A 16,091-nucleotide genomic window follows, 5' to 3' on the forward strand; every position below is an offset into this window, starting at 1 on the left:
ACTTTGTTGATCCTTGACATCTTTCAAAACATTGACTTGGGGATTTTTTGAAGAGGGCAGGTTTTGCAGCTCCTACTGGCCAGGCAGTGGTCTCAATGGTCCAGAAGTTTCTGCAGTGGTGTTGCTTATTTTCTTCTGAGAGCTTTTTGCCAGGAAGCCTTAAAATCTATGCTAAGCCATGGTTATTTTTCTTTATAGAGGGGTCTGTTTCTCCAGCTCCTGATGAGACCTTGCTGTTAAAAGTAGTCTCAATCCCTTCTCCACCAGGGAGCAAAGAGCAGAGCCTTGGTAGTTTGCTTCGGTTCTCTTGCCCGCCTTTGTTACTTCACTGTTGCCAAAGAAGTGTAGGGGAGAAAAGGCTGTTGTGTGGGGGGAGGCGAGGGAAGCAAGTGGTCTGGTTTTAATGGATGCTCTACCACTCTGGCCATATCCCATCAACCTGGGTGACTTTGATGGAGTTTTGACACTCTCACTAAGCCTCTATTTTGATAGATAACTCATTTTGTTGATTTGATCATTACAGTTCGATTCAAGATTCCTGTTCAGAGCAATTAGCAGTTCTTTTCAGCTCTTTCTGGGGTACCTTGGAAGGTTATTCTTTGTTGGTATTTGCAGTTGAACAAATGTGGGTGAGGTGTGGTGCAGCGGCCAGAGCGGTTGGCTGAGGAGCTCTGATCTCATGGTTTATTATCAAATGCTGTGCTTCCAAACTAATTTGGTTGCATCCCCTTTGGCACACCTTCGGTTCCTATGAATAAAAGGACTCCACGAAATCTCTTGATTCTTTACATTAGTTTTTAATTGCTTTGACGTTTTGTCATTAATATGAAATTTCCTTCATTTCATTCTTCATGCTTATTCAACAACCAGCAATCCTACAGTTTCCACATACACTTTATTGCTCCAATGCATTTCGGGCTGAAAGCCCTTCTTCGGGGAGCATATCTATAGAAACGAATTCATAGCATCAGCTTTTATTACAACCATGTGTCATGTGTCATAGCCTATATGTGATGTTATCATGCCATTTAATGTGATAATTATAAATCCCATCCCTGTCGACCGCTTCGCACCATGTGACTCTGGGCAATAGGACATACACCATCAGAATCCCGTCATGGAGATTAAGTGAGCTACTGTCTGTCGTCTTAAGAATTTATTTTGCACTTTTCTATTCGTCCTCATCATTTTCATGCTTCAATCCACAGCCAGCTGCATGTTTCCATGTATTCTCTGCTTCACTGTTGGGTTTAGAGTTGCGGTCATATTCTACCATTTGTTACAAAAATTGTTGGTCATTCATCAAAACTTTTAACAGCAGTTTGCGAAAGAAGTAGTCAAAGGTATGCTCTTAAAATATTGAAACGTTTAATAATTCCTCCACTTTACAATGGAAAATATCAAGAGTGAAAGAATAGTCAATCATGGACTGTACAAACATAACCACATTAGTTCACAGTAAGTATTATTTTAAGGGGCACTTAAAAATGTTGAAACCGTCTTAAGCCTATAGAACTATAGAGGAGTAACTGGTATGTTCATGTTTTTCTTGGTGACATCAAATAGGCAACAAGAGCAAAGCTTGAGGAGTCTGTCACTAAGAACACCAAGATTTTAAAAAAAGTTCACTTTTTAGCCATCTATAAATGTATGTTGTCCGTCACAACTCCGCAAAACTCCTCTGCTCCCAATATAAACACAGAGGAGCAAACGGGGATCCTATATAAGATGGACTGTCCTCTAAATGTTGGGAAAAACTGCCTGCGTGCAACCCTATCATGAGATTAGGTTTCTACATTGCTCTACCACTAATTAAATGTTGTATCCACGTTTAGATCTTGCTTAGCGTGCTATCTGGGAGCACCGTCCATTCCAGATTGCAGACATGTAAAAGCTCCCTTGTTTTCTGTACTCAAACTTATAATCCCACAGATGCATAGCTTTAACGTAGTCTTGCTAAAACACACTAATATGACCATAATTTTCTTAGTTAAAAAAAAACCTTTTGATGTTTGAATAAAAATCAGTTCTCCGTGTTACTTCAAATCCCAAAATAGTGGTGAATTGTCTCAGTTCTCAAATCAATCTTCATTTAATTATATCCTCTTTTGTCACACGATGCGCAGTGCAATTCAGACAGAAGCCCTTCATCGGTGGTATGTTTTACATTGTTCGGATGTCAAAATATACAATGTGAACTACAAATCAAAAAAATATATGCATGTATCAATAACCACACGTCAATTCACAAAATGAACAGCAAGACTTCAAACTACACTGTGCATTATTTTAGGTACTCACTGTAACATTAAATGAGCTCTTTACCTTATTTGTATAAGTCCTTATTAGTGTATCACATCTATGCCACAACAGTTGGTGATTCCTGCATTGTATGCTTCTGGTAGTCAACATCAAATAAGCACATGGAATCGAATTCTGTGGTACGTACATGCGTGATAAAGACTCATGATGTCCTGCATGGTAGAGACCACGTAGTAAATGTTACATACCCATGTACTTGTGAATACTACATTTATTTCATCATGAAAAGGGTATAATAGATCTATAGATAAGGAAATTTGAAAGTGTCAAATTAACCTACTTTTTTGTGCCTTGTGTGGTACATGGAAGTTACTAGTCTGGTCATATTCAGGTGAATTTTACTGTGTAAGACTGTTTATGAATGTGCTATGAATAGCTAGTTGTTTCCATTTTTGTATGGAAAAAATAAGCTTTTGGAAAAGGACTGCAGAGTTTGGGGTGGAGGTAAGGGGTTATTCCGCACTCTGCACTCACCAAATAGTAATCCTTAGTCTTTACATACCTCCCTAATCCGCCAAGCACCAACTCTGTACATAACACATTTTTTTAGTAGTAGTCCTACCGCCATTATTGCAGACTTTGCCCCTAGGGTTGTGCTCTGAGATTTTTTTACCTAAGGAAATTACTTGTCACCTCTTTTTGATTTCATTGCCGACATTAAATTTTTTTTAAAAAGACATTTGCCTGTACTGTTTTTAGGTCGAGCTGACGTTAGCATTCATGCGAAGCATGAATGCTGTCAGCTCGACAACTAATGTGATCCGTTTTTAGGAGAGTGGACACCAAAGTGTTACGAGCGTTTTCAGTGCCGGATTTCACCTCGGGAGCGCGCAGCATTGTCTGCAGTGGCAGTGTCAGTTTCGCTTTTTTATTACTTTCGTTTTTCCCGAGGCTGGCTGAGGCTGGCTTGGAATGAACAGGCTTGCCCCCGCGCATGCGCAGAGTAACTCACAGCCCTTGCTTTTACAGACGCAGGCAGGCAGCCCCCACCCCTCTGCATGCACGCACGCACGCACACACAGGCGAGCGCATGCACACGCAGGCACACACATACAGGCACACAGACACTCGCTCACACACACACACCCCCCTCCCCCACAGTCACACGCACGCACACATACATACAAAGCCCGCCCGCCCGCACATGCTTTCCCCGCGCCCCCCCCTTCCCCGCGCCCCCCGCCTCCCCCTTCCCCGCTCAGCAACGCACTCACCGGCTTCCTTCGTGCGGCGGCTCTCCTCAGCTGCAGGGCCCGGCAGCAGGACTCTTCTTACCTCCTTCTGCACCGGGGCGCAGGGTAGGCTCCTGCCTGCTCCGGTGCTCCAAACACGGCGGCTCCGTCCAATCGCGGCTCTTCCGTGGGAGGCGGGGTAGGCTCCCGCCCTCCTACTTCCTGTTTCCTGTTGACGCGCCGGCCTGCCTGACTTCCTGGTCGCAGGCCGGCAGAGTGACGGCAGTGATTTGCGGTATGTATTTAGTTAGTTATTTATGCATTTTTATATAGCGCGGACTTTACCCGAAGGCGCTATTTTTTTTTTTTTTTTTTTGGGACGCTACCTTTTTATTTAGTTTTAAACATTGATGGCTGAATTTTATGGCACTGTACTTCTGAAGTCCCCTCGAGTTTGGTTACAATACTTTCTATCCAAGCCGATAGCGTAAGGCGTTTGGATATGTACTGATCCTGGACCCCATATCTGAACCGAGTCATCACATAATTCATAAACCGATCGAGCACTCGAAATCAAGACACGGCCCTTTTTTACACCCTTTTTAGTTGAAGTCATTTACTTTGTCCATTACCTCATAAACCGGCTTTAATAATGTTACCGCTCTTTAGGGGCTAACATGCAGAAACCCTGCAGCCTTTCGGGGGGATCCTATTCAGCCCAAGCTCATTACATATCTGCGAGGCATGCTTTATACTCAAGAGCCTCGGGGCCTCTTCGCATTCTGCAGGGGGGGCATCATTTTGCGCTCCGCCACAGCAGGCTGCCTCTCTGTGCCCGTTCTGCATTGGCGAAGGCTTGTACCCCAGCTCTCAGGCAATTCACGGGTGCTCGGACAACGGCTTTTTAACTAATTTAAATGATAAGGTTTGCGGCTATCACTTGTTTGTTTAATATTACGGGCATGTGGGTTGTGTGATGCTGCATAAACAGATGCGTTTGGAGTTTATTTACCGATCCGCTATGGAGGGGCTTTTCTTTAATCTGTTGGTGGCTGTTTTTTTTTTTTAATTTATATTGCGTCTTCATGTACACATGATATTTGACTTTTTTGAGCAATTCGTTACGTTGGGCTTTTGTATAATTTGATACTAGCTGTTATTTTATTTATATTGCGTCTCCCGATGGTTGTGTGATGCTGCATAAACAGATGCGTTTGGAGTTTATTTACCGATCCGCTATGGAGGGGCTTTTCTTTAATCTGTTGGTGGCTGTTTTTTTTTTTTAATTTATATTGCGTCTTCATGTACACATGATGTTTGACTTTTTTGAGCAATTCGTTACGTTGGGCTTTTGTATAATTTGATACTAGCTGTTATTTTATTTATATTGCGTCTCCCGATGCTGTGTTTGCCTGCCCCGCCAGCTCTCCAAGGTTGCTATTTGTTTCTTTCCCATCTGCGTACATCACTTGCGGGATACAGGTAAATCTGCATTCTAGAGTTGCCTTTATTGTTTTGAGGCCGGGCGCAGGGGCTGCTCCGATGTTATCAAGGCTGCTATCCCACTGCTAAGGCGGTGCTGCACTCACTGCCTTGTTTATATTTGTTTTAGTTCCGTGATGCTCCGATCTTTGCCCCTTCCGAGTGGAGCTTCCGAGTGGAGCTTCCGAGTGGAGCTTCCGAGTGGAGCTTCCGAGTGGAGCTTCCGAGTGGAGCTTCCGAGTGGAGCTTCCGAGTGGAGCTTCCGAGTGGAGCTTCCGAGTGGAGCTTCCGAGTGGAGCTTCAGAGTGGAGCTTCAGAGTGGAGCTTCCGAGTGGAGCTTCCGAGTGGAGCTTCCGAGTGGAGCTTCCGAGTGGAGCTTCCGAGTGGAGCTTCCGAGTGGAGCTTCAGAGTGGAGCTTCAGAGTGGAGCTTCAGAGTGGAGCTTCAGAGTGGAGCTTCAGAGTGGAGCTTCAGAGTGGAGCTTCAGAGTGGAGCTTCAGAGTGGAGCTTCAGAGTGGAGCTTCAGAGTGGAGCTTCAGAGTGGAGCTTCAGAGTGGAGCTTCAGAGTGGAGCTTCAGAGTGCAGAGTGGAGCTTCAGAGTGCAGAGTGGAGCTTCAGAGTGCAGAGTGGAGCTTCAGAGTTCAGCTTCAGAGTGCAGAGTGGAGCTTCAGAGTGTCAAGAGCAATGCCAATAGCTCTAACTTTAACAAAGGCAAAACCATTGCATTGTAAATGCTTGTTATTTTACCGAATCACATGCTCATGCTGCTGCCTGGTTTGTCTACATGCACACAGGCAGAATCACTCGGTACAAAATGGCTCCTGTTCACTCGTCAGTACGGTCTTGCGCCGCCCCACCTTCCCCCTGCCAAATACATTCATTCCAAATACTGCTTATTTTCATATCAGACTGACTTCTCACATCTGGGATAGCAGGGGCACCTTCCACAGTGATTAGTGCTTCACAAAAAATAATTCTCGGCTAGCGCTCAGAAGCCTTGAAGCTTTGATTGAATGACACTGCAGTTTGATGCCCCGCTCGTTTTTTGATGCTATGCGTTCCAGACACTGATTTTATTAAGACTCACTTGGAGCTCTAAACTGTCACTTGATCTTTCTTTGGGTCATTTCGTTTGCCCGGAAGGACTAACATATCTGTGAAACCCTCTTCTTTTATAGTTTGAGCATCGTCTTCGTTTAGCAGGATAACATTATACATTTGAAAATACAAATATCCGGGAAGAGCAGAGAGCAAATCTCCGCGATGTTGGGCATTCTCCTATCATAAAGGAAGCGTGTTGGTGGGACCTGTGGCATCTAACGCATCATTTAACCCTATATGCGTGGGCACCTACCACAATAATGTATAGGATGAGTTTGTTCCGTTCCCGTTTTTAATTTGATGTAAAACTCAAATCACTGCACACTCTCTACTACACACTCTCTACTACACACTCTCTACTACAGTCACTACTCTCTACTACACACTCCCTACTACAGTCACTACTCTCTACTACACATTCTGCTACACACTCTCTACTACAGTCACTACTCTCTACTACACACTCCCTACTACAGTCACTACTCTCTACTACACATTCTGCTACACACTCTCTACTACAGTCACTACTCTCTGCTACGCACTCTACTCTCTACTACACTCTACTACACACTCTCTACTACACACTCTACTACACACTCTCTACTACAGTCACTACTCTCTGCTACGCACTCTACTCTCTACTACACACTCTACTACACACTCTCTACTACACACTCTACTACACACTCTACTACACACTCTACTACACACTCTCTACTACACACTCTCTACTACAGTCACTACTCTCTACTACACACTCCCTACTACAGTCACTACTCTCTACTACACATTCTGCTACACACTCTCTACTACAGTCACTACTCTCTGCTACGCACTCTACTCTCTACTACACTCTACTACACACTCTCTACTACACACTCTCTACTACAGTCACTACTCTCTACTACACACTCCCTACTACAGTCACTACTCTCTACTACACATTCTGCTACACACTCTCTACTACAGTCACTACTCTCTGCTACGCACTCTACTCTCTACTACACTCTACTACACACTCTCTACTACACACTCTACTACACACTCTCTACTACAGTCACTACTCTCTGCTACGCACTCTACTCTCTACTACACACTCTACTACACACTCTCTACTACACACTCTACTACACACTCTACTACAGTCGCTACTCTCTACTACACACTGTACTACACACTCTACTACAGTCACTACTCTCTACTACACACTACTACCCACTCTCTACTACAGTCACTACTCTCTACTACACACTCACTACACACTCACTACTACAGCCACTACTCTCTTCGACACACTCTATACTAGACACTCTCTACTACACACTATCTACTACAGTCACAACTCTCTACTACACACTGTACTACACACTCTACTACAGTCACTACTCTCTACTACACACTACTACACACTCTCTACTACAGTCACTACTCTCTACTACACACTCTACTACACACTCACTACACACTCACTACTACAGCCACTACTCTCTTCGACACACTCTATACTAGACACTCTCTACTACACACTATCTACTACAGTCACTACTTACTACACACTCTACTACACACTCTACTACACACTCTACTACACACTCTACTACACACTCTACTACACACTCTACTACACACTCTACTACACACTCTACTACACACTCTACTACACACTCTACTACACACTCTACTACACACTCTACTACACACTCTACTACACACTCTACTACACACTCTACATTACACACTCTACATTACACACTCTACACTACACACTCTCTACTACACACTCTCTACTACACACTCTACACTACACACTCTACTACACTCTACTACACTCTACTACACACTCTGCTACACACACGCTCTACTACACACTCTACTACACACCCTCTACTACTCTCTACTACTCTACTACACATTCTCTACTACTCTACTACACACTCACTACTTTCTACTACACTCTACTACAGACTCTCTCCACACTCTCTACTCCACACTCTCTACTTCAATCTCTCTACCTCAATCTCTCTAATTCAATCTCTCTACCTCAATCTCTCTACTTCAATCTCTCTACTTCAATCTCTCTACTTCAATCTCTCTACTTCAATCTCTCTACTTCAATCTCTCTACTTCAATCTCTCTACTTCAATCTCTCTACTTCACATTCTGTATTACACACTCTCTACTACACACTCACTACTCTCTACTACACACTCTCTACTACACACTCTACTACACTCCCTACTACACATTCTCCTACACACTCTACTACACACTCTACTACACACTCACCACTCTACTACACACTCACCACTCTACTACACACTCACCACTCTCTACTGCTCACTCTCTACTACACACTCTCTACTACACACTCTCTACTACACACTCTCTACTACACACTCTCTACTACACACTCTCTACTACACACTCTCTACTACACACTCTCTACTACACACTCACTAGTCTCTACTACACACTCACTACTCTCTACTACACACTCACTACTCTCTACTACACACTCTACTACTCACTTACTACTCTCTACTACTCACTACTACTCTCTCTACTACTCACTATTACTCTCTACTACTCTCTCTACTACTCACTCTCTACTGCTCATGACAATGCCATTTATTTATCTGTTTCCAAAACCAACACATAAATAAAACATTTGTCATTTACAATGCCAAAAGCGCTAACTTTTGCAAAGGCGAGACCGTTGCATTGTAAATGCTTGTTATAGGGAATGTGCCTTCAGCAAGAAAGTCGAGACAGCTACTTTCTCGAGCACTATTCCTTAGGTGCTCATGCTTGAGCTGGTTCACAGGTGGGACTGGCGCCCTAAGCTATGGTACTCTTTTTGTCAATTTGTGGCTTATAATTAGGGTGTCCTGTTTTCCGTTTTTACAGAGAGCAAGCCATTTATTATTAAGTTCGTTTTTATCCACATTTTAAAATAAATACAGACATTGGGTTGCTTTTTGAGTGATTCTAAATGCTGTCGGCCATGACTGCCAGACCAATAGCTGTGCAGATTGATAGGTAAAGGTATGTTTTTAAAAAGGGATTTTAGTAAAGAGGCTTAAACAGCAATAATGCAGTATGCATGCGATACTACAATGATAAAATGATTACGCACTTGTATAGCGCACGACTACCCGTAGGCATCTCTGCGCTTGTACGAATACCGCAGAGGAACCCTTCCTGACCTTTCCCTCTGAGGAGCCCACTCCTGGGCACCCGCAAGGTGAAGTCGGGTATCCTCAGCGTTGTTGGGGCCGTTGTAGAGATTAAGCAAGCTATTGCCCAGAGGTGCAGAGTGGGACTCATGATTAGAATAGGCCCCGAGGCGAGAATTATCAGGTCCGAGGAAATTGAGCCCGAGACCCGCCGAGGCGGGAATTGAACCCTGGTCCCAACCAGACTACTGCATCAGGGTCTGCCGCTCTAACCTTGAGCCACACTTCTCTACTTCTTTGCATTGATTTATTATCTGTGGTTGTAAAAACATGTCTGGTATTCAAACACCAACTCTCATTTATTGTTTGGTTAATTCATCACTGGACCCCTATAGACCCCTGGTTTTTAGTTTTTCAGTAGCACAAGTAGTGCAAAATAAATCAAGACTCAGCTGAAATGTAGTATTCCTTTGACCCAAAAGTTTAGAAAAAAAAACTCTTTATTATATGGGCAGAGTTAGTGAGTATTAGGGAGTGGGTGGGGAGAATCAGCGTGTTTGGTTGTGCCAGGACTCCTGAATGGTATGTTGGCACATTTGAGGAAGGCTTGGGATTCTATCTGGCAGTGGTGAATTACGTTGTTCTTTGGGTTTGGTGAAGGATACTCTTACTGGTGGATCATTGAGTTGTGTAATATGCAGGACTAGGTTTCTTTAGGGCTACTAATGTAAAATTGCTGCCCTAAAGCATTTTTTTGAGTGATCCAGAAGACCTTACATGGTGAGTGAGAGAAACTGTCCTGTTATGGGACGTGCTGCTGCAAACCTTCAAAGCTGTTGGCCTTCCTGCACAATAACACTATATACGCCACCCGTCGCCCCCTACCACCTTTGAGTGGTCGCTGAATAGCTACCCAGTCTTCATAGAGCCAGAACACCCATTTGGCATTAATACAAACTTTTTACCATCCACAAATCTGATAGTACAAAGCAGCTCCGAGCCCGTCCACGGTCACAGAGACCGACCCAGACTCAACAGACCAGGTTTAGACTAAAGTCTTGTGCATAATAAGGTGGTGAGCTTAGCTGGGGCAGGGAGGGGGAAGTTGTTTTGTTATTTTGCGCCACAAATGCTACATCGTTCGTCACACACTCATCTATCAACCTTTATGTACACCCAACTGTCATAAACTTTACATATATGTAGCACCTTAGCATAACACTTCCGTTGTAACCTAAGCACTGCTATGATGACCAGCGATGTATAAGAAACGCATGTGTGTAAGTTATGTATCACAAAATCAAAAAAGTTGTTTAAAAAAAAAGAGAAACTGTCCTGTTGGAAAATGCCATCTTGCTTTTTTTATTGTCTTGAAAGTATGAAAAAAATTGATGCATCATCATAGGTGCCCCTCCATTTAATGCTGGCCCTTAATTGCTAGTGGAGTATAGTATTGGAGGTTTGGCATAGGCTGATGCATGTATTTACATGTGTTCTATTTGTTTGCAGGTGCGTATTCCAACACCACTAAACACCAGTGGTGTACAGGTCATTTGCATGAAGGGGAAGGCAAAGTACAAGGCGAGCGAGAATGCCATTGTTTGGAAGTAAGTGTATTCTGCAATCCATTGTCCAAGGCATAGTCAGTTTTGCAGTCCAGTTCTGTTAATTATCATGAAATACATTCATTTCTGCTGACATGTATAGTTGAAGGAAAATGTGCAATGTAACTTAAATGGAATTTTTTTGAGAAGAAACCTACTTGTGGTACTGTGGAAGATAGCCAGCACTTGGCATTGTCCGTCTTGGCAACTACTAGTCTGGTCACTACTAGTCGTCGTGTCCCGTGCCCCCCCCCCCTTCCCCCCATGGGGTCCCATCCCAGCCCTGCAGTTGGTGAAGGAGCAATGGTTTGGGAAGATGATCCAATGGGCTGCCAAACACTGTTTGCAGAGTCTCTTAAACATTCAGGCCCAATACTGTTGTATGATTGGACCACCCCACACTGTAATGACTTTTCCCTTTCTCCATAGCCTCTCCGGTGTGAAAGAGAGTTAAAATATTTAAATTGGATGAGGCGCAGAATCGCTCATACAGTTAATTGTCTGGTTGCCATCTTACCCATAATTCGTTAATCATCCTCCAGGGCACCCATATCCTGTTAACATCATTATCTAAGTTAAGTGCCCTGAAGGGTCCATAGAATTTATTACAAGTACTTTGTACAGCCTGGAGATACCCTTTGCCACCAATATTTCTGTTTTAGTTTCTGAGGGATTGAAGTCTGGCATCGGGTCAAGCCTGTCCTTATACCCCTCTGGTTCAATGCCATAGCTGTGATCTATGAAGGTCATACTCTCCAGATAGTAGTTCAGAGTTTATCATATAGACCGGCACCCACAAATCCTCAAGTTTAGATATCCAGATCATGTCCCAAGCCAGAAATCCCACCAATTGGAAGATATAGTCCGGCACCCACAAATCCCCAAACTTAGATATCTGGATCATGTCCCAAGCCAGAAATGCCTACCTTTAGATCTCCCTACGCCAAATTCCCTTCCAGAGTGGGATCTGTGTCAGCTGGCCATGCCACCCAATCCATTTCCACGCCCTCCACTAGTACTCGATGAGAACAGCAGTGACCTTTAATTGGATGCAATCCTTTCGGAGTAAAGTAAGCAGGCCATGTGTGCCCATAATTTCAATTCTAATCTAATGGCCGGGTAGCTCAGTTTCCCCGAACATAAATCTCATTGATAGGGAGGAGCTGGGCACCCAATAGAATAATGTCATGTCCACTATCCCAAGCCCACCTTCAAAGGGCAACTGCACACATACTGCATGCTACCCTACGGTGTCCACCAGCCACAAAAAGTTAAAGAAGATTACAGTGTGGAAAAGAAGTTGGCAGGGAATCGGTAAGGGTAGTTCTGTAGTATGTACAGAAGCTGTGGGAGCATTTACATTTTAAACCTGGTCACCCTACCCATGATATTTAAAGGTAGTTTGCTCCATGTGGGCTTTACATTTTCGTAGCACAGGTATGTTGGAAGCTGGCTCTTTATATAGTGGACCAAAATGAGGTACACTGTGTAAAGAGTCCAGGTAAACCCCAGGTGGTTTACAGAGGCACACGTGATATCCCAAATGCTCTTTTGTGGTAGTGTAGGCGAGCAATCTGAAGGAAACAGGTTAGTATTAGATTCCTTACCTTAGAATATCCCCAGGCGTCAGACTGGATCCAGAAACTTTTGCGTAGCAGTACCCTTGCGCGTCGGTAGGTGTTGCCTGCTGCTCCCCATCCGTCGGCGCCGGGATGACGTCGCCGGAGTACTTAGACGCTGCCCTCGTGCTGACGTCCGTTATTTTTTCCGCGCCAGCAAACGCCGATCCAGAAAAAGTGGTACGCATAGTCACTTTTTGACTAAACTTTTTCGATCATTTTTGATCTTTCTTCGAAGACGAACGACTCCAATGGTGCCGGTAGGGATGCCCGGGTTCAAGCCCTGCGTCGACTGCAACCGCCTGATGTCGGTTACAGACCCCCATCGCCGGTGTCTACATTACCTGGGGCCCGACCACGATGACGTCGTGCCCCGACTGCCGGGCCTGGACGTCGAAGGCTAGGCGGGAGTGGTCACAAGCGCCTCGAGCTCCGGCAGTCGGCCCGCGCCGTTCGAGGTCCCGGTCTAGGGACCGGTTGCGGGGCCGGAGTCATCACGGCTCGGAGAGTCGACACCACTCCTCGAGCTCCAAGTCCTCAGGTAAGAGGCACAAGAAGTCAAAGAAACGACATCGCTCTTCCGACTCCCCCCGACGCTTGCGCGACGCGTATGGGGGTTTGTGCGACACCGCCCACGCGGCTCCGCCGGTGCCGCAGGCGTCGCGGCTTGCTCCATACCCGCCGGTCCCTGGGCAGAACGCGATGCCGGAGGAGATAGACGCCTTCCTCACTGCCATGAGGTCACTCACTCCTCCGTCGGGTTCCACAGCGCCTTCGGGCCAAGCGGTCCCGACTGGGTGCCCAAGCGGGCCGGGTGCTTTGGCCCTGGCTCCGTCGGGTGCTTTGGCCCTGGCTCCGTCGGGTGCTTCGGCCCCGGTGCCGTTGGCGAATTCGGTCCCGGCCCCGCTGGATCCGGGTCGTCGCCGGTCGACCGTACGACCTCGCCGGCCCCTAGGGTGTCGCCCCCGGTGCAGTCCACGGATGACGACGTCCCTGATTTGCCACACCCCCCCGACCCGGTTCCGACGCCAGAGCTGCGTCGCTCGATGCCGCATTCGACATCGAGAGAAGACTTTTTCTTCTATGATCTGGTCCCTTCATTTTACCCTGAATACCAGGAGATGGGTGGCGTAGCGGATTGGGAGGGGTCTGAGGACCCTCTGGCACGTGAGTGCCAGTCTTATCAGGACTGGGCAGGTGAGCTAGGGGATGCCAGTGGTTTGGACACTTTGCCAGACACTAGTTTTGTCTCCCCTCCTACCGTGGCTTTGGAGGAGGGGGCTGCCTATAGTGTGGTGTTGACGCGGGCGGCCAAGGCCTTATCCCTTGAACCCCCTGTGAGGACTAACCTCCTCACTGCGGTCCTTAACCTGATGCGTGCGGGCGGAATTCCGCCCGTACGCTGGGAATCTGTAAAGTGCATGTTACATGACGAGCTGGGCTCGTCATGAGCGTGCGAGGAGGCTACCTCATGACGAGCCCAGCTCGTCATGAGCGTCGAAGGGGTTAAACCGCAAGCAAGCTCTTTGGAGCCTCTGTTGGCATTTAATGAGGCCTTGTCTGACGTTCTTTTGGGCACTTGGTCCAGGCCCGCTACAGGTCCCCCTGTAGTTAGGACCGTGGCCAGACGCCACCGCCTGGCTCCGTGCGACCCTTGCTTCCTGTTAACACCGCGTGCCTCTTGGGCCGTTCTACCCACTCTCTGTGGGACACGGTCGAGGACGTGCTGCCACAATGTCCGGAGGAGGCCCGGACTAAACTCGCCCAAGCCCTTGGTCGAGATGCGGCACGGTATTCCATCCGGTGTGGGCTGGATACAACGGACTCGCTGGGCAGAGCGATGGCATCGACAGTGGCGATTTTTCGCCACACCTGGCTGAGGTCCGCCAACTTTTCGGCTGAAAACACCCTTATGGACATGCCGTTTGATGGCCGTCGCCTCTTTGGCGACAAGGCAGACAGTGCGCTTGAGCGCTTTAAGGACACCAGGGCTACGGCCAAGTCCTTGGACCCGTCGGCCCCACGCCAGCAAACTGCTGCCTTTCGCCCCTTTCGTGGCCAAGGAAGGGGCGCCCCCACACATCCTGCCAGCCACTGACTAACATCCAGCGCGGTGGCGGACGTGGTAACCGCCGTGGCGGTCCCCGGGGACAACGGTGAGGCCAGTCCACATCCACCATCGCAGCATCCGCCTCAAAGCCCTGCTAGTCCGAGCTTTCAGGCCCACGTGACGCCAGTGGGGGGTAGGGTTCGCCAGTTCCACTGGCGCGACATCACATCGGACAGGTGGGTGCTGCAAATCGTCCGAAGGGGCTACTCCCTCCCCTTCGAGGCGACTCCTCCAGGCATGCCACCGCAGTACCACCACGTGTCGGGGGGTCACTTGAATCTTCTGCGAGAGGAAGTTACGGCCCTCTTGGCCAAGGGGGCCATCGAGCGCGTTCCTGGGCCAGAAGTAGGGTGTGGTTGTTACTCACACTACTGTCTGGTTCCCAAGAAGGGCAAAGGGGGCCTACGCCCTATCTTGGACCTGCGGAACTTCCACGGCTTCCTCCAGAAGGAGAAGTTCAAGATGCTGACACTGACTCAGGTCTTAGCTGCCCTGGATGGTAGCGTTGAACTTGCAGGACGCATATTTCCACATCCCCGTCCTGCCGGCCCACCGGCGCTACCTGCGGTTCACAGTAGGCCACGAGCACTTTCAGTTTACCGTGCTCCCCTTCGGCCTTACCAGCGCCCCACGGGTGTTCACGAAAGTGATGGCGGTGGTCGCAGCTCGTCTGCGCAGGTTGGGGGTTTCAGTCTTCCCCTACCTCGACGACTGGTTGTTGAAGGCGGACTCGCCCCAGACAGTCAGCCACCTCCAGACTACGGCCGACCTCCTGCACCTGCTGGTGTTCTCCATCAATGTGCCGAAGTAAAGTAAAGTCCACATTTGTAAAGTACACAATCACCCGTAAGGGTCTCTAGGCGCTGGGGGCCGTCGGGAAGATTAAGCGAGCTATTGCCCAGAGTCACATGGTGCTGGGCTAACCTGCCGCCGGAGCTGGGGATCGAACCGTGGTCCCCAGATTCCAGCGTCAGTCGCCCTGGCCGCAGCGCCACACCTCTTCCCAGAAGCTCCTCTTCATCGGAGCAGTTTCGGGTTCGGGATATTCAGGCTCTGATTCCGATCTTTCAGCTGTTATCCCGAGTCTCGGTCAGGTTGATGCTGCGGCTTCTGGGGCTGATGGCCTCCTGTATCCTTCTGGTGCATCACGCCAGGTGGCGGATGCGGGCTCTGCAGTGGGACCTGAAGTTTCAGTGGGCCCAGCATCAGGGCAACTTGTCCGACCATGTCTTGATCTCGGAGGGCACTGCAAAACAGTTGCAGTGGTGGCTCACGGACCGCGATTGGGTCAGCGGCAGATCCCGCTCTCAACCCCAACTGGAGCACGTAGTTGTGACTGACGCGTCCCTCCAGGGCTGAGGGGGCCACATGGGAGAGGCGGAGATCAGAGGCCTCTGGTCTCCGGCGGAGTCCCGGCTCCACATCAACATTCTGGAGCTGCGGGCGATCCGGCTTGCACTGAAGACATTCCTCCCCTCTGTCCGGGGGAGTGTAGTGCAGGTGTTC

At 47.7% G+C, this 16,091-nt stretch overlaps 1 protein-coding gene and 1 long non-coding RNA gene across 3 annotated transcripts in view; one reads left to right on the forward strand and one right to left on the reverse strand.

Moving 5' to 3' along the window:
* AP2M1 (adaptor related protein complex 2 subunit mu 1) overlaps window positions 1-16,091 on the forward strand; it is a 148,796-nt gene that overhangs the window by 105,829 nt on the left and 26,876 nt on the right. For both annotated transcript variants that reach the window (XM_078666028.1, XM_078666029.1), the window contains exon 9: window positions 10,762-10,859. In XM_078666028.1, the coding sequence (XP_078522154.1) occupies window positions 10,762-10,859 (98 nt within the window). The remainder of the gene's footprint in view (window positions 1-10,761; window positions 10,860-16,091) is intronic.
* Window positions 1,352-16,091, reverse strand: part of LOC144791354 (uncharacterized) — a 227,164-nt gene continuing 212,424 nt past the window's right edge. The window contains exon 3 of the long non-coding RNA XR_013602366.1: window positions 1,352-2,198. This is a non-coding gene — a long non-coding RNA (uncharacterized LOC144791354). The remainder of the gene's footprint in view (window positions 2,199-16,091) is intronic.

The sequence above is a fragment of the Lissotriton helveticus genome, chromosome 11 (genome assembly GCF_964261635.1).
Source record: "Lissotriton helveticus chromosome 11, aLisHel1.1, whole genome shotgun sequence".
Taxonomy (NCBI): Eukaryota; Metazoa; Chordata; class Amphibia; order Caudata; family Salamandridae; genus Lissotriton; species Lissotriton helveticus.